Source organism: Oncorhynchus tshawytscha, linkage group LG02 (assembly GCF_018296145.1).
Source record: "Oncorhynchus tshawytscha isolate Ot180627B linkage group LG02, Otsh_v2.0, whole genome shotgun sequence".
NCBI classification, from domain to species: domain Eukaryota; kingdom Metazoa; phylum Chordata; class Actinopteri; order Salmoniformes; family Salmonidae; genus Oncorhynchus; species Oncorhynchus tshawytscha.
This window is the reverse complement of record NC_056430.1, coordinates 47579216-47599095: the sequence shown is the minus strand read 5'-3', so window position 1 is coordinate 47599095 and position 19880 is coordinate 47579216. Positions and strand designations below refer to the sequence as shown.

General features: G+C 40.7%; 1 protein-coding gene across 1 annotated transcript in view; it reads right to left on the bottom strand.

The window, feature by feature from the left end:
- Positions 1-18875, bottom strand: part of slc2a9l2 (solute carrier family 2 member 9, like 2) — a 201274-nt gene extending 182399 nt beyond the window's left edge. The window contains exons 1-2 of the mRNA XM_024401572.1: positions 18768-18875; positions 6388-6499 (exon numbers count right to left, since the gene is read on the bottom strand). Of these exons, the coding sequence (XP_024257340.1) occupies positions 6388-6471 (84 nt within the window). The 5' untranslated portion in view covers positions 6472-6499; positions 18768-18875. The remainder of the gene's footprint in view (positions 1-6387; positions 6500-18767) is intronic.
- Between the last annotated feature and the right edge of the window lie 1005 nt (positions 18876-19880).

Sequence of the window (19880 nt, the reverse complement as noted above, 5' to 3'; positions counted from 1 at the left end):
CAGAATCTGTTAATGTTTTTCTCATTACAGTTAACTAATTTATTGTCAAAATGTTGCTTGTGGTTGCAATATAATTAAGCAACGAGTAATTGCTTCACTGCAACATGGGAATAGATGTTTCTAAGGTGACTGTTGCATCAAAAAAAGAAACCCTGCTTGCTGAGGGGGGAGAAGTTTAAATACGTTCATTACTGCACACTTAGCCAATTATATTCTCCATTGACTATGAGTTACATTTTGAAATTAAAACACAATTTGCAGCACTTCAAATTGTGTGGTTGCCCATCATTACAGAGCATTATTGACACTGTTATTTAATTCATTTGAACCTAGTATTATATTACGATTATAACATGATCTTGATTTTTTTTTTCACTGTAAAGGCAGTTGTAGGACCTACGCATTGGAGGAAACGATTGACATCCCGGTAATTAGTACAATAATAACCTGCGATAAAGAGGCGGGATATGTATAATTGAAGCATATGTAAAAGGTTTTATTCTGTGTTATAGCTAGTAGATAAGAATGACACCAACACAGCTGTCTGGGTGGAGCTGAGTAATGTTAGCTAGCTATATTATTTTCTGTCTGCACGTAGCTATTGAAAAGGAAAACAACATCCTTCAGTTCGATTTATCAACTGCATCCATGACTGTTGGATAAAGCAATAACCCTCAGTGCATGACCAGTGAAACCACACTGAATACTCGTTCTACAAAAGGAAAAACACAGAATACCGGTAGCTAAAGTGCTAGGTAGCTAAGCTGCATTGCTAGCAAATTGCTAAAAACAACACAGAGAGCTAACGCTAGCTAGCTATAGCAGCTCGTGCTCAAGATTACAGGGGACATTCTATTAAGCTTGTGTACAAAATAACATTCAAAAAACAGAATTCCAAACATAAATAAAGTTGACGATATTGTATCTATATTTAGTGGAAATAGAGTGATATTTACAAAATGTTATCACAGACTAAACAGAGCAGATAAAGAAATATGCCTACCTTTCTCCAACATGTGCTGAAGGAAAGAGGTTCAAGGTGGGAAATGGATCAAGCCATTCTACTGTTTTTGAACGATAATTTGTCTTATACCAGCTCTGCTAAATTCAGCTGACAGATAAATATTTGCATGGATTTTATAAATAATAGACCAACATAGTCACGGTAAAATAACATGGTAATACCAAATATACCGAAACAAAATAACACCTAAAGTGACCTGACTGACCAGTCCACTAATCACCAGCTAAATCAAATGAGGTGTCAAAGGGAAGGCATACCACTGGTGTGATTTTGTAGACTGCAGGGGACCACTAGGGAAGGGTGGAGGGGGTGTATGTTATAATTCAAAATGACCCCCAAAACTAAAATGAACAAAATGGAATTGCTTTTCAGTGACCAGTCTGAAATGCTGTAAATTTGAAAAAATAATATAACGACCCTGGGTTTATAAGCGCGGAAATCCCTTCGAGCATGCTATTGCGGCTGTTTTAAATGGCACATTGAACATGTATTTATTTCACAGTGGGTTACAGAAATAGAGTCCATTGTGTAAATTACCATAAAAGACAGTGGTGTTGTATTAGTCTGACACAGCGTTACACTCATTAATTACTAAAGTGTTGGACAAATAAAAAGTCACTTAAAGAAGTGTAGAGAAAACCTTAGTTCACAAAGCAAAAGTTGCAAGCATTCTGAAGAAGGCCAGAATGGGTGAAACTTCAATGATATCCATTCTTTTTTAATGGGATTGAGTATCAGACAAGAAAATAGGCATATGTTAAAATGTAAATGAACAAATTGTTACCAGGTGATTAATCTCTATTAACCCAGAAGTTACATTTTTTGTAATTTGGTCAGCTGTGTGATTAACTTGCCCATGGAAGACTATCACGTGATAAATCTTTATCCTCCGATATTCTATTAATTATTAGGGTATATTAACTTTATTTCCACTGAATGGTGCTGCAATGACAATCACAACTGTCAAAGATGACACTCACAATTGGCAAAGATGGTGAGCAGCAGGGCGCGGACTCATGCTAAGTGCTTGAAATGCTCTAAGGCCTCTAAGCAACATGATTCCTCTGGTGGAATCAGCACTTCCAAATCAAATACAATTATATTTGTCACATGCGCCGAATACAACAGGTGTAGACTTTACCGTGAAATGCTTACTTAAAAGGCCTTTCCCAACAATAACGAGGCTATATACAGTGGCTTGCGAAAGTATTCACCCCCCTTGGAATTTTTCCTATTTTGTTGCCTTACAACCTGGAATTAAAATGGATTTTCGGGGGTTTTGTATCATTTGATTTACACAACATGCCTACCCCCCTCCCAAATTCAATACTTTGTAGAGCCACATTTTGCAGCAATTACAATTGCAAGTCTCTTGGAGTATGTCTCTATAAGCTTGGCACATCTAGCCACTGGTATTTCTTCCCACTCTTCAAGGTAAAACTGCTCCAGCTCCTTCAAGTTGGATAGGTTCTACTGGTGTACAGCAATGTTTAAGTCATACCACATATTCTCAATTGGATTGAGGTCTGGGCTTTGACTAAACCATTCCAAGACATTTAGATGTTTCCCCTTAAACCACTCAAGTGTTTCTTTATCAATATGCTTAGGGTCATTGTCCTGCTGGAAGGTGAACCTCCATCCCAGCCTCAAAATCTCTGAAAGACTGAAACAGGTTTCCCTCAATAATTTCCCTGTATTTAGCTACATGTATTTAGCGTTTTCCTTGATGGCCAAAAAGCTCAATTTTAGTCTCATCTAACCAGAGTACCTTATTCCATTTGTTTGGGGAGTCTCCCAAATTCCTTTTGGCGAACACCAAAGGTGTTTGCTTATTTTTTTATTTAAAAACTTCTTCGGGACCGATGTCCCTTCCACTGGATGGTTGAGCTAATGTAGACTAATGCGATTAGCATGAGGTTGTAAGTAACAAGAGTATCTCCCAGGACATCTGATATTGGCAGAGAGCTTAAATTCTTGTTAATCTAACTGCACTGTCCAATTTTCAGTAGCTATTACAGTGAAAGAATACCATGCTATTGTTTAAGGAGAGGGCACTATATTGAACATAAGTTATTAATAAACAAATTAGGCACATTTAGGTAGCCTTGATACAAAATATTGAACAGATGGCTTTTTTCTGGCTACTCTCCCGTAAAGCCCAGCTCTGGGGAGTGTATGGCTAAAAGTGGTCCTATGGACAGATACTCCAATCTCCGCTGTGGGGCTTTGTAGCTCCTTCAGGGTTATATTTGGTCTCTTTGTTGCCTCCCTGATTAATGCCCTCCTTGCCTGGTCCGTGTGTTTTGGTGGGCGGCCCTCTCTTGGCAGGTTTGTTGTGGTGCCATATTCTTTCCATTTTTTAATAATGGATTTAATGGTGCTCCGTGGGATGTTCAAAGTTCCGGATATTTTTTTATAACCCAACCCTGATCTGTACTTCCCCACAACTTTGTCCCTGACCTGTTTGGAGAGCTCCTTGGTCTTCATGGTGCCGCTTGCTTGGTGGTGCCGCTTGCTTGGTGGTGCCGCTTGCTTGGTGGTGCCGCTTGCTTGGCGTCGCCGCTTGCTTGGCGTCGCCGCTTGCTTGGCGTCGCCGCTTGCTTGGCGTCGCCGCTTGCTTGGCGTTGCCGCTTGCTTGGTGTCGCCGCTTGCTTGGTGGTGCCGCTTGCTTGGTGGTGCCGCTTGCTTGGTGGTGCCGCTTGCTTGGTGGTGCCGCTTGCTTAGTGGTGTTGCAGACTCTGGGGTCTTACAGAACAGGTGTATATATACTGAGATCATGTGACAGATCATGTGACACTTAGATTGCACACAGGTGAACTTTATTTAACTAATTATGTGACTTCTGAAGGTAATTGGTTGCACCAGATTTTATTTAGGGGCTTCATAGCGAAGGGGGTGAATACATAAGCACGCACCACTTTTCCGTTTTTAAAAATAAATAGAAAAAAAAATTACTTCACCAATTTGGACTATTTTGTGTCTGTCCATTACATGAAATTCAAATAAAAATCCATTCAATTACAGGTTGTAATGCAACTACTTTTGCAAGGCACTGTACATGGAGCACAGGTACCGAGTCAATGTAAAGGGGCACGAGGTAATTGAGGTATTTGAGGTAATATGCCTTCATAAAGTAGTCACACCCCTTAACATTTTCCACATTTTGATGTACTACAGTCTGATTTTAAAATGGATTAAATTTAGATTTTTTTTGGTCACTGGCCTACACACAATAACAGTAACCCATAACGTCAAAATGGAATTCTGTTTTTTGTACAAATGAAAAGCTGAAATGTCTTGAGTCAATAAGTATTGAACCCCTTTCTTATAGCAAACCTAAATACATTCAGGAGTAAAAATGTACTTAAATGAAATAATAAGTTGCATGGACTCACTCTGTGTGCAATAATAGGGAATATCCCTTTGAGCATGGTGAAGTTATTTATTACAATTTGGATGGTGTATCAATATGCCCAGTCACTAAAAAGATACAGGTGTCCTTCCTAACTCAGTTGCCAGAGAGGAAGGAAACCGCTCAGGGATTTCACCATGAGGCCAATTGGGACTTTAAAACAGTTTAATGGCTGTGATAAGAGAAAACTGAGGATGAATTACTCCAGAATACTAACCTAATTGAGTGAGTGAAAAGAAGGAAGCCTGTACAGAATAAAAATATTACAAAACACTCATCCTGTTTGCAACAAGGCACTAAAAAAATATGGCAAAGCAATTAACTTTTTGTCCTGAATACAAAGTGTTGTATTGGATTTGCCCCAAACATATTACTAAGTACCACTCTCCATATTGTCAAGCATAGTGGTGGCCGAATCATGTTATAGGTATGCTTGTAATATGCAAGGACTGGGGAGTTTTTCAGGATAGAAAATAAATGTAATGAAGTTAAGCACATGCAAAATCCTAGAGGAAAACCTGGTTCAGTCTGCTTTCCATCAGACACTGGGAAATGAATTCACCTTTCAGCAGGACAATAACCTAAAAACACAAGGCCAAATCTACACTGGAGTTGCTTACCATGAAGACAGTGAATGTTTCTGAATGGGCGAGTTACAATTTCGACTTAAATCTACTTGAAAAACTATGGCAAGACCAAAATATGGTTGTCTAACAATGATCAACAACCAATTTGACAGAGCTTGAATAATTTTGAGAAGAATGTTGCAAAATTCACGTGTTGAAAGCTCTTACAGACTTACCCAGAAAGACTCGCAGCTGTAATCGCTGCTAAACGTGCTTCTACAAAGTATTGACTCAGGCGTGTTAACACTTATGTAAATTAGATATTTCTGTATTTAATTTTCAATGCATTTGCTAACATTTCTAAATACCTGTTTTCACTTTGTCATTATGGGCTATTGTGTGTAGATGGATGAGAAAAACAATCGATTTAATCCATTTTGAACAAAATGTAAATACAAAATATGTAAATATGTAAATACTTTCTGAAGGAACTGTGGGTAAGGGTATAAGTGACTAGGCAATCTAGTGTGTGTTGTAGTGTCAGTGTAGTATGTGTGAGTGTGTGGGTACAGTCCAGTGAGTGTGCATAGAGCACGTTGTACATTGAGGAATATCTGTCTGGGTCCATCCGGATGACACATGGTAATATAGCTTCTTAGAACAGTTGGTTATATAACCAGCTATTAGAAATACTACTCTGAACTGTGGATAACCACATCCAATATCTGATTAGCCCATGTAAGTGGGTCATGGTGGAGGAGAATCAGAATGAACCTTGTTATCCAAAGTGTACTGTAACGTGACATAGGTAATTGAGATTACGTGTAAACATACAGTGCCTTCAGAAAGTAGTCACACCCCTTGACTTTTTCCACATTTTGTTGTGTTACAGCCTGAATTTAAAATTGATTACGTTTAGATTTGTCGTCACACACAATAAATACCCCATAATGTCAAAGTGGAATTCTGTTTTTTGACAATTTGACAAAATTATAGAAAATGAAAAGCTGAAATGTCTTGAGTCAATACATATTCAACCCCTTTGTTATTGCAAACCTAAAAAGTCACATAATAAGTTGCATGGGCTCTCTTGTTGCGCAATAATAGTGTTTAACATGTTTTTTAATGACTACTTCATCTCTATACCCCACACATAAAAATTCAGGCTGTAACACAACAAAATGTGGAAAAAGTCAAGGGTGTTAAGAATTTCTGAAGACACTGTACAACCATGACCCACATTGGTGTGAGGAAAACCCATAACCTCACACATGAATGATTGAAAAACAATGATTGCACCACATGGTGATAAGCGACCATGTGCTAAGCCATAAACGAAGATACAGTATGACTCCTTTGAAAAGATCCAGAAATTACCAACTAACCTTTTCTGTTGACTTCTTGTGGTCTGGTTCAGTACTTTCAATGTTGTTCGGTTCAGGATCTTCGGTTTGCTCTCGCATTTCCATGTTTTACTTCTAATACACTGAAATGACACTGAAGTCAAATGTGGCATTATTCATACTGTTCAAAGGAGCAAACCAGTGTGGTAAGGGAAGTGATTTTAGGGAAGTAGCTTGTAACTCAGTCTGTAATGAGGAAAACTATTGTGCTGACATTAAATTAATTAAACATCAGCTTCTACAACCCTAAACACACCAACTCTGTATAAAATGCAGATCATGAGGTAGATAAGTGCAAGAAGTTTCTATTTGATCAAACCAGGAAGTTTCCAGGGGAAGATAAAACACTTTTCTTGATCTGTGAGCATGTACAATTGAGTCAATTTCCTTCAAAAAGAAAATGGATAGTATGTGCAACAGGAACAAAAAGAAACCCAACTGGATACTAGCTCAGGCATAATTGCTCACAGCATGGGCAGGAGAAAGAATATTGTGCTTCCCTTAGCCTGGAAATGTCAAGAAGCCATTTTTGATAGCTCTTTCCCTATGAGATCCGGGGCCTTCTGTTTTTTTTCCGTGCTAGGTCTAAATCAGTCCCTGGTTAGAGGGTAACAATGGAAAAAAGCAATGGAACTGGCTTCGAGGTCCAGAGATGAGTTTGAGTGACCTAGACCGTATAACGCGGTTCTAAAAATAACCAACTGAACCACACAATCCTTGGTTACTCTGTGGTTGACAAGTTATGGATGACGAAAGAGCGGTAAAGTCAGTCTGCCATCTGGTGGTTGACAGTATATTGCACTTCTCATAGTTCCTTTATGCCAAACTAGGGGTGGAATTCATTCATGAATTCTACATGGGAGGTGTAAGCCTCCAATTCTGCTTCCCATCACTTCCCTGTGATTATTTTTTGATGTGCACCACCACCTGTCTTTACACACATGCTGCTAGACAGCCTGGAATGTTTACAACAACTCTAAATCCAACTTGCTTTATACTGATTCTCAAAGACTAAGCATTAATTGCATATAACATCCCATCCTCAACAACCTTGCCCTGGCAAGACTGTATTTACAGGTAGATTCCACGAAATGACATTGCCACAAGCAGCCCAGCAGATATTGAGATGAGCGAGATCTAAGACTTCACTCTCAAACAGTCACACAGTACCTGCTAGGGTTTACTTCACTCTCCTACAGCGTGGGAGCCGCAGGACCAAAACAGCTCAACGCTCTTAACAGTAGTTGAGGAAATTGACCCAATATGCTGTTTACTTTCTGCATCTACGCCAGATTGCTGAGCGTACCTTTAATATAAGCCACATTGTTTAAATAACTGATAAGAATAGGAAAATAACTATTCAATTACTCTGTAGTGACTCCGACCTACATTGAACATAGAGGGAATGATAGCCAATGGTAGGTAGGCATGTTAACTGGCTCAGGAGTTCTGAGTTAGATGCATGGTGTATCTAATTAGGAATCAGCCCATTTATTTATTTATTTTATTTTACCTTTATTTAACCAGGTAGGCAAGTTGAGAACAAGTTCTCATTTACAATTGCGACCTGGCCAAGATAAAGCAAAGCAGTTCGACAGATACAATGACACAGAGTTACACATGGAGTAAAACAAACATACAGTCAATAATACAGTATAAACAAGTCTATATACAATGTGAGCAAATGAGGTGAGAAGGGAGGTAAAGGCAAAAAAGGCCATGGTGGCAAAGTAAATACAACATAGCAAGTAAAACACTGGAATGGTAGTTTTCCAATGGAAGAATGTGCAAAGTAGAAATAAAAATAATGGGGTGCAAAGGAGCAAAATAAATAAATAAATTAAATACAGTTGGGAAAGAGGTAGTTGTTTGGGCTAAATTATAGGTGGGCTATGTACAGGTGCAGTAATCTGTGAGCTGCTCTGACAGTTGGTGCTTAAAGCTAGTGAGGGAGATAAGTGTTTCCAGTTTCAGAGATTTTTGTAGTTCGTTCCAGTCATTGGCAGCAGAGAACTGGAAGGAGAGGCGGCCAAAGAAAGAATTGGTTTTGGGGGTGACTAGAGAGATATACCTGCTGGAGCGTGTGCTATAGGTGGGAGATGCTATGGTGACCAGCGAGCTGAGATAAGGGGGGACTTTATCTAGCAGGGTCTTGTAGATGACATGGAGCCAGTGGGTTTGGCGACGAGTATGAAGCGAGGGCCAGCCAACGAGAGAGGTCGCAAAGGTCGCAATGGTGGGTAGTATATGGGGCTTTGGTGACAAAACGGATTGCACTGTGATAGACTGCATCCAATTTGTTGAGTAGGGTATTGGAGGCTATTTTGTAAATGACAGCGCCAAAGTCGAGGATTGGTAGGATGGTCAGTTTTACAAGGGTATGTTTGGCAGCATGAGTGAAGGATGCTTTGTTGCGAAATAGTAAGCCAATTCTAGATTTAACTTTGGATTGGAGATGTTTGATATGGGTCTGGAAGGAGAGTTTACAGTCTAACCAGACAACTAAGTATTTGTAGTTGTCCACGTATTCTAAGTCAGAGCCGTCCTGAGTAGTGATGTTGGACAGGCGGGTAGGTGCAGGTAGCGATCGGTTGAAGAGCATGCATTTAGTTTTACTTGTATTTAAGAGCAATTGGAGGCCACGGAAGGAGAGTTGTATGGCATTGAAGCTTGCCTGGAGGGTTGTTAACACAGTGTCCAAAGAAGGGCCGGAAGTATACAGAATGGTGTCGTCTGCGTAGAGGTGGATCAGAGACTCACCAGCAGCAAGAGCGACCTCATTGATGTATACAGAGAAGAGAGTCGGTCCAAGAATTGAACCCTGTGGCACCCCCATAGAGACTGCCAGAGGTCCGGACAGCAGACCCTCCGATTTGACACACTGAACTCTATCAGAGAAGTAGTTGGTGAACCAGGCGAGGCAATCATTTGAGAAACCAAGGCTGTCGAGTCTGCCGATGAGGATGTGGTGATTGACAGAGTCGAAAGCCTTGGCCAGATCAATGAATACGGCTGCACAGTAATGTTTCTTATCGATGGCGGTTAAGATATCGTTTAGGACCTTGAGTGTGGCTGAGGTGCACCCATGACCAGCTCTGAAACCAGATTGCATAGCAGAGAAGGTATGGTGAGATTCGAAATGGTCGGTAATCTGTTTGTTGACTTGGCTTTCGAAGACCTTAGAAAGGCATGGTAGGATAGATATAGGTCTGTAGCAGTTTGGGTCAAGAGTGTCCCCCCCTTTGCAGAGGGGGATGACCGCAGCTGCTTTCCAATCTTTGGGAATCTCAGACGACACGAAAGAGAGGTTGAACAGGCTAGTAATAGGGGTGGCAACAATTTCTGCAGATCATTTTAGAAAGAAAGGGTCCAGATTGTCTAGCCCGGCTGATTTGTAGGGGTCCAAATTTTGCAGCTCTTTCAGAACATCAGCTGAATGGATTTGGGAGAAGGAGAAATGGGGAAGGCTTGGGCGAGTTGCTGTTGGGGGTGCAGTGCTGTTGACCGGGGTAGGAGTAGCCAGGTGGAAAGCATGGCCAGCCGTAGGAAAATGCTTATTGAAATTCTCAATTATGGTGGATTTATCAGTGGTGACAGTGTTTCCTATCTTCAGTGCAGTGGGCAGCTGGGAGGAGGTGTTCTTATTCTCCATGGACTTTACAGTGTCCCAGAACTTTTTTGAGTTAGTGTTGCAGGAAGCAAATTTCTGCTTGAAAAAGCTAGCCTTGGCTTTTCTAACTGCCTGTGTATAATGGTTTCTAGCTTCCCTGAACAGCTGCATATCACGGGGGCTGTTCGATGCTAATGCAGAACGCCATAGGATGTTTTTGTGTTGGTTAAGGGCAGTCAGGTCTGGGGAGAACCAAGGGCTATATCTGTTCCTGGTTCTAAATTTCTTGAATGGGGCATGTTTATTTAAGATGGTTAGGAAGGCATTTAAAAAAAATATCCAGGCATCCTCTACTGACGGGATGAGATCAATCTTGGTTGAAGACAGCAGAGGTGTATTTAGAGGGGAAGTTGGTTAGGATGATATCTATGAGGGTGCCTGTGTTTAAGGCTTTGGGGAGGTACCTGGTAGGTTCATTGATAATTTGTGTGAGATTGAGGGCATCAAGTTTAGATTGTAGGATGGCTGGGGTGTTAAGCATGTTCCAGTTTAGGTCGCCTAGCAGCACGAGCTCTGAAGATAGATGGGGGGCAATCAGTTCACATATGGTGTCCAGAGCACAGCTGGGGGCAGAGGGTGGTCTATAGCAGGCGGCAACGGTGAGAGACTTGTTTTTAGAGAGGTGGATTTTTAAAAGTAGAAGTTCAAATTGTTTGGGTAAAAGACCTGGATAGTAGGTCAGAACTCTGCAGGCTATCTTTGCAGTAGATTGCAACACCGCCCCATTTGGCAGTTCTATCTTGTCTGAAAATGTTGTAGTTTGGAATTAAAATATCTGAATTTTTGGTGGTCTTCCTAAGCCAGGATTCAGACACAGCTAGAACATCCGGGTTGGCAGAGTGTGCTAAAGCAGTGAATAGAACAAACTTAGGGAGGAGGCTTCTAATGTTAACATGCATGAATTGTATTAAAAAAACATGGGCTTTTATTGGACATTTTTTTGCATATACATTCTTTTTTTAGCAGTCAAATACAATCTAATGTAACTTTTGGTTTGTGTACTGTTAAAATACTATTTGGTCTCCTCCAAACATCCATCAAATTTTAAGAATGACATGCGTATTTAGGCTACTTATTGCAGCCCATATCTTGCCTCAATAAGCCCACACTTTGCATCGGCTTCCCCCATTGGGCCCATTTTGGTCCAAATATGAGCTCATGGCACTGGTCCAATGTGTATTGCCTCCCTACACCAATTTTAAATATTATTTATGTATTATATAGGGTACCAAGGGGTAACTAGCCCCCCCTCATGTAATTCACATTAAGACCACAAGATGTCACCAAATTATTTCCCCAAACTTTCCCTGGGTGCCACTGCTCTTGCTCAACAAAAAATGTCATCCGTGTCATCACAACTTTGAGTTGTTTTAACAAAACGATTTTGAGGTGAGTTGATTAAAAAAAATGCATTTTGAAAATGTTGCAGATATATTCCAATGAAGTTAGATCTATAATTGTTTAATTATACAAGAAGGAAAGTCTCAAGATAAATAATTAACATGTTTAGAGAGAACAATGTAGATCATTTTTGATTAAAGTAGTAATAGTTTGGATGAGTGTGTTGGGGGAAACTCGCCTCCCCTTCCTAGGGGGTAACTGGCCGTGAATGTGTCTGACGTAAAATACATACAAAAATATAATGTAACTTAATTACAGTTGTAAATGCTTCCACTAGTGACTGATAGCTTTACAGTTAATGTTACTTTATAGTCTTTTAGCTATTTTACATAGCATTTTATGTCATATGCAGTGCATTCAGAAAGGATTCAGACCACTTGACTTTTTCCACATTTTGTTACGTTACAGCCTTTATTCTAAAATGTATTAAATAAAAACAATTCTTCAATAATCTATACACAATACCCCATAATGACAAAGCAAAAACAGGTTTAGACATTTTTGCTCATTTATTTAAAAAAATCAAAAACATAAATACCTTATTTACATAAGTATTCAGACCTTTCCCTATGAGACTCGAAATTGAGCTCAGGTGCATCCTGTTTCAATTGATCATCCTTGAGATGTTTTTACAACTTGTTGGAGTACACGTGGTAAATTCAAATGATTGGACATGATTTGAAAAGGCACATACCTGTCTATATAAGGTCCCACAGTTGACAGTGCATGTCATAGAGAAAACCAAGCCATGAGGTCAAAGGAATTGTCTGTATCGAGGCACAGCTCTGAGGAAGGGTACCAAAACATTTCTGCAGTATTGAAGGTCCCCAAGAAGACAGTGGCCTCCATCATTCTTAAATGGAAGAAGTTTGGAACTGTCATGCCTACTCCGGCGCTCGACGTTACCGGTCTACTAACCATTGGCCCTGGCAATCATCATTAGGCACACCTGCCCCCCATCATTACGCACACTTGGACTTCATCACCACCCTGATTACTCCCTTTATTTAGCCCTTTGTAGCCTGTCATCTGGCAGTATTGTTTTCTGTCTTCTCTTCATGATTCTTATTATTTAACTCACCTTCTGCACCTGCTTCCTGACTCCCAGCATATACATTACAGAATACTGCCTATTCAAAACACATAGCAGAGAAGTGCCATCAGGCCGATGTCTCCTTGGGATACCGAATCAGCCAGCTGGGAGTGGTTATGGATGAGAGGAAGGATCGAGGCAGTCAGATCATGGCCAGTCCCAACCATCATAAAGGGACTACAATGGTTTTTGGGGTTCTACCGCCACTTCATTTAAAAACTTCAGCTCCATCTCCTCACCTCTCTCCTCAAGGGTGGCCCCCGTAAGTTGGTAGGAGTCCTGCAGCCGATGAGGCCTTCCGTCTACTGAGTGAGCGTTTCACCTCTGCCCGTTGCTCAAACCCAGATCCTACGCTGCCCTTTGTGTTGGAAGTGGATGCCTCAGAAGTAGACGTGGGGGCTGTCCTGTCACAACACCAAGGTAACCCACAAAAATTGTATCCATGTGCATACTACTCTAAAAAAAAAATGTCTCCTGCAGAGAGAAACTATGACGTAGGCTACTGGGAGCTCCTGGCGATGAAGTTGGCACTAGAGGAGTGAAGACACTGGTTGGAGGGCACCAAGGACCCATTTCTCATCCTCACCAACCATCGGAACCTGGAGTACATACGGACAGCGAGGCGGCTGAACCCACGCCAAGCAAGATGGGTCCTTTTCTTCACTAGATTCAACTTCATCCTGTCATACCGCCCAGGTTCGAAGAACATCAAAGCCGATACCATGTCCCATCTCCACGATACGGAAGAGGTTTCTGTCCTGAGAGCGCACATCATTCTGCCCTCCCAAAGTGTTGCCCCCATGCTCTGGGATGTAGATGTGGAGATCCACCAGGCTCTGGAGAGGGAACCCATGCCTGCTACCTGCCCTCCGGAGTGCACCTACGTTCCCACGGAGGTAAGGGATCGGCTGTTGACCTGGGCGCATACATCCCTTGCCGCTGGACACCCAGGTATCACCCGCACCATTCAATCCATCTCTGCTAAGTACTGGTGGCCCACCTTGGTGAAGGACGTCGCACGCTACGTCTACTCCTACTCCGTATACTCCTACTCAAACCAAATCTCCCAGCACGCTTCAGCAGGGAAACTCTTCCCCTTCTCATGCCTCAGTAGCCTTGGTTCTGTCTGTCCATAGATTTTGTTACTAATCTTCCACATCTGATGGATTCATCACTGTCATGGCTGTTGTGGACAAATTCTCAAAATCCTGCTGTTTTATCCCTCTCTCTGGTCTCCCTACCATTCTCCAGGTTGCTGAGGCAGTTTCAGCAGGTCTTCCAGCACTATGGCCTTCCCAATTACATCGTCTCCGACCGTGGCCCCCAATTCTCATCGCGGGAATGGTGAGAAGCTGGGGTCCATGGCCAGCCTCACATCCGGGTACTGGACTCAGTCCAATGGGCAGGTGGAGAGGACCAACCAGGAGCTTGGGATGTTCCTTAGGAGTCACTGTCAGGACCGGCAGGAGGAGTGGACTCATGAGTTGTGCTGCCATTTTACTGGGGATAGCTTTATTTGTGACCTATGTACAAATTAGAATTGTGCAATAGCAGAGCATAAGAGAGAATTTTACACTGAATTAATTTGTTAAGTTAGTTATTAAATGTTCAATTCCAATGTTATTAGTTATATTCCATTCAAATATTATATTCCAATGATTTTTGTATTTTTATGAATTAAAAACAACTATTGAAAACCTTTTACTCCTTTGTCTTTCTAAAGACGGCTGTGATTTAAAATTGTGCAATATTCAAATCATATTTCGTGCAATTGTACATAATGGATTGTATGAAAAGGGAACAACGAAAATGTATGTGCAGACTTTACATCAAATCTCCTCGGTGGCGGTTCTGGCTTGTATGGCTCCCTGGGTGAACCCCCCCAACATTCAAACATTTGGAACAACACAAATAAATAATCATAACATTTAAAACTATATAAATAAAAACATATACAAATAAGACTCATAAATATCAAAAATTAGTAACAATGACAAATAGAAACAAATTGTAGTATATAAATACAAATAAAATGAGAATCAAATTACGAATGATTACACAAATAAAACTAAATTGCACAAATCCTATATTTTATTTATTTAATCTTCCTTTAACTAGGCAAGTCAGTGAAGAACAAATTCTTATTTACATTTGACGGCCTACCGGGGAACAGTCTGCCTTGTTCATGGGCAGAACGACAGATTTTTACCTGGGGATTCAATCCAGCAACCTTTCGGTTATTGTCCCAACGCTCTAACCGCTAGGCTACCTGCCGCCTCAACACACAAATACACAAATAGAATAACACACTTATAAAGAAGAGAACCTGATTATTACATTATTGCACTTCAAATAAGAAACACACAAACTAAATTGCACTACTAATTGCATTACTAATTGCATTAGTACTGTACAAAGTTAGAGGTGCGCTATTTGATAGATTCCCCCGCTCCCCCTACCTCAGGCTTCCAGTGGGGAGACCTGAGGTCAACCTACCCAATCCCCTCCCCATCTCATACTTCTGAGTGGGAGACCTTCCCAGGCAGTAGCTTGCCTAGCTCACAAACTAGAATCAGGGCGCCCACTCCGACAAGGTTAATTGACCCACAGTCCCACACGGTGACATGATATCATTGACGTGACGTGCAAATACGCGATAGAAAACCAATCGCGCAAATGTCACCATTCCAATTTGTATTATTTTTTTGTGCAGGCGCCCCATGCCATCCCCGGCAAGATGCCGCCCTGAGCGGCTGCCCATGTTGCCTATACCTAAATCCGCCACTGACTCTCCTCATAGTACGGATATTATTGGTGACATGTGCAACACCATTCCCCCCCTCCCCATTTTAATTGAAATAATTATAACAAGACAACTAGACAACTAACTGGCACCATCTAGCAATTAGCAAATGTGTTACTTTGAATCAGAAAGTTAGAGTAGTTTCTCTAGTAAGTTAGTTTTAAATGTACTTATGTAAGCATTAATTATGGCTTCAGAAATGGCAGTGTACACCATAGAAATACAATGAATAGAACAGGCTTGGAACCTCTTACCACGGCAATTTCACTGGTAAACTGATGTGTACACTCACAATGGCTGCCTGGTATTGTGATGCAATCATTTCCATGGTAATGTAGAATGTTTATTCAAATTATGCTAACTGATGTGGCTCATGCAGTGTTGCCAATTTAGCGACCTCGTCGCTATATTTAGAAAGTTGTCAGACCCCTCCAGCTACTTTTATTGGTAAAAGAGGCTAGCGACAAATTCAGTTACTTTTCAGGCTGTCTTTGGGAAGGATTTCTATAATTTTGTTAGCATGTAGCGACTATTCAATTCTGCCGCAAAAGAGAGTGTTGTCTGTGCAAAAGAGAAACTATCTGTGCAACAGAAGTCACAGCAACGGAATAGAAAGAGCATCTTCATTCAAGTCAATGGTGGCATAATGGGTGGACTGGCAGCCATTTTGAGTGTACCCGTGCCTAGGTAAAAAAATATACAGGTTATGACAAGAGGATTCTAATATCCCATAACTATTTGCAATTCATGTTCCAGCTTTGCTAGTTAGCAGTGACGCTAGTAGTTATCAATGGAGCTTGTACCATGAATTTGTTTATTTTCAAACACGTCCGCATTAAATGCTTTCCTTGCCTTAACCTTCCTATATTCATCCTAGACCCAAGCAGGACCCTACCCTTCAATCTGTGCAGTGATTTGTTAAGTCAAATTTACCGAAAAATATATTGCCATTGTAATACAGCATCATGATAGAACATTCCAAAATACCATGGAAATTATAGCATTACAATACTAGGCAGCCATTGCGAGTGTACCCATGAGTTTACCAATCAAATTTCCAGGGTGAGAGCTTCCAGGCCCTTTTTAGTAATTATATTTCTATGAACGGCGCAGAGGGTGTGTGTGGCAGGAGACGGGACAAAAACGCGACATTCGGACTACAGTTGTGCCGCAGCAAGGCAAATTGGTGATGTGACATCCTCTGGGCAATGGCAAAACGTCATGTAGCGACTTCTAGGTCAAAAATATACAGGCTAGGACAAGATGATTCTAATATCCCATAAATCCGAATTTAAGAAAATGGGACTAGCAATGTGAACGAAAATGACTGGAAGTGAATGTTAGCGGTACAGAAATTTTGCCATCACACAATCGTTGTGAATCTCATCTAACTACTCAGCAAACACATAGCATAACTGTTTAACAGTCTTTAAAAAAATAAAAAATAATGATCTACAGCCACTTTATTACTTGATTTCCTGACCGCTGATCACAATTTCAATGCTAATCCTGATATACACACACTGATAAACTCCCAATTAGTGGCTAATATGTGTACCTTAAAATAAGGTGTTACCAAAAAGTAATTCAGCACAGAGTCTGTACCCCACCAAGCCACAAAATACAACATAAAACAAGAGGATAATTTATAGGCAATCTGTTTTGTTGGTAACCAAGGCACTTTTCCAATATTGCAGAGCTCAAGGCAAGGGGCTTATCCCATTCCTCGATGGTAGCTTGGTGACTCCCTGTTGGAGGTCTGAAAGTTCAGCAGTGGGATAAGAAGCTGAAAATGTAATTTACACCCAGAAAGGCAGGTTAAATGTATGGCCAAGCAGCTCAGGGATTCAATATGACACTTGAAATAACACAACATTCTCACAAATCCAGAAACATAACCTCTTGTCCAATACAATCCATGGCTTACTTTCGGTCCCTGGGAAGGTGACCACCACATGATACTAGCTTAGCCATCCGCTACATCTACATAGATCATTTTGGGATTCTGTCACTGAAACAATAATCATGATCCTGGCGTTTATCTACAGTGATAACTATGTTTCCATACTCATCGTTACAGTTTAGCTTATACAAAATGCTGCCATAGATTTTTTTCAACTAACCTGCTCTTGGCGATACGTTCTTTGTTCTCGATTCGGAGGAAAAGCTTCAATAAATGTCTGTGTCTAGTTGCAGGTGTTTCTACAAACACCAGAGAAAACTCTGAAAGATATTAAACTGGACCTGTTTTGTAACATGACTCACTATGAAACACTGCCAGACAGACGCATACTCCGGTAATAGATAGTGAGAAAGTTGTAAAAATAAAAATCGGCACACAAGTCACCAGTGACTTGATAAGGTGATTAGCTAACTTGGCCTGCCTGCTAAATGTGCCTGCTAGCTACTAGCTAGCTTCATTGACGAACACAGAGATGGAACTTATTTTGGGCACGGATAAACAGCGTGTAGCTTGTGCTTTATTTTTGATAGTTTGACAGCTTGCTAATGAAGTTGTAGACATGTTCTCATAAATCAGTCCTGAGCGCAGCAGCAGCTAACTCGATACTGTCTATACTGCACCAAACACCTTATTAATGACAGTTTTCTTAATTTATCTTAGCTTAATTCTGACTATTTTGAGGGAGACATGTTGCTACCGTAACTCAAGAGGGACAAGCAACAATAACTGCCAGAGTACAACATAGAAAACATAACACACCCACATCGAATCACACCCCATGACGCAAATCTCGTTTTTCTTCATGAGCAGTAGAAAAACCCAGGCGGAATCGGTGAGTATAGCCCCCCTTTAAACCAAAAGATATTGCTGGTAAATGTTCCTGTTCTCATGTAATATCACACCTAATGTAATATCAAGTGTGAAATACTTTTACTTCATTTAGCCTAGCTCGACCATTGTGTGAGACTATTCAGTTGGTTTGAATGTACCGGGCATGCTAAATCCCACTCATGTCAAGTACCTGAAAGTGTTTAACAAAGATTATGAATTTGATCAAGGACTGTATAGTACAGAATGTAAACAACCTCTGCTGTAGTCAAATATCATAAAACCAAATGAACACTTGATATTTCTCCTGATAAACTCACTCGCTTTACAGACAAAATATTTCTCAAAAACAAGATTATTCAGAGACCAAAGAATCTAAACTACATTCATGGAGATAATTAGACCCTCTACTAAACCACTTGTGCCAGTGTTACCAGCCGAAACACAATCAAAGCCATGGTCAAAGGTTAGCCAATTGGAAATCAAACTAAAAACAAACACAGCCTCTAAAATGCCCATTCAATTTTGAAGGCTTGGATTATTAATGCATTCTCTATATTGACACAGAGAAGGAATGTGACAGGAGGTCACTGACTTAACTTACCCACACAAAGACTATTTCCTTAGCAGCTTATACAGAGGAAGAGGGGAACCTAACACTGACCCTTAAACTATCCTGCTGACAATGAGACAGTACCTGAAAGACATACAGTCTTTTAATACTCCCCCTAACAAATGATTAACAGGCACTGACTGAGGAGATCACTGTAAGCAAACCCACGCACGCTGACAGGCATAGTACGGAAGTTGAAACATTTAAAGTTACAATACATGACACTGACATATGTTTACTGATGGTGCTTTCAAGACAACTCAGAAAGTCGGAACCTCTGAGTTACAATTTGAGTATTGTTTTTGTTGCTTCAAACTTCCTATTGGTTGATTCTGATACTTTCCAAGCGGGAAACTCTGAGCTCATTTTCTACAATGGGTTTCCAAGTTTCAAGCATTTGATTAATAAAACAAATGACCCGGTCTTAAATGCAACCAATGCAACCAATAGCAGAGGCCAATGGTGTGGTGTGCAACCAATAGCATAGGCCAATGGTGTGGTGTACAACCAATAGCATAGGCCAAAGTGTGGAGACGGATTGTACAATATGAGGAGGAAATCATAGTCCTTAAACTTTCCAATGGCACTGACTCATCCAAACTGTTTTTTTGCGCAATTGTATTTAGAAATATTGTGAAAGGCCTTTTAGCTGCTGTTTGCTGTTCATTGACAGCCACATTGACAGCCACAATTGACAAACACATTGACAGCCACATTGACAAACACATTGACAGCCACATTGACCGCCACATTGACAGCCACATTGACAGCCACAACTCAACAATCAGCTGTTTGATATTTACCACGCATGCTGCCCAATTGCGGGCTTCGTGAAAGTAGGCCTATGCACTCGTGATGTGATAAAACACAATCCAAAACATTTAAAAAAAAGCTCTCTGGTGTATTAGTTTCAATTATTTAATGTATTTCTGTACAAACAGGAGAAATTATATACATCTATTTAAATGTATCTGCAGCACCTCCAGCACTCCTTCTCAAAGCTATGTTTTCTTCCATGCACTGTGCTCTCCCCAAGGCAAAAATAATCAACACTTCCTAATATGAATTAAATAGATTGTGGTCAGTAACCCCATACGAGGTTAT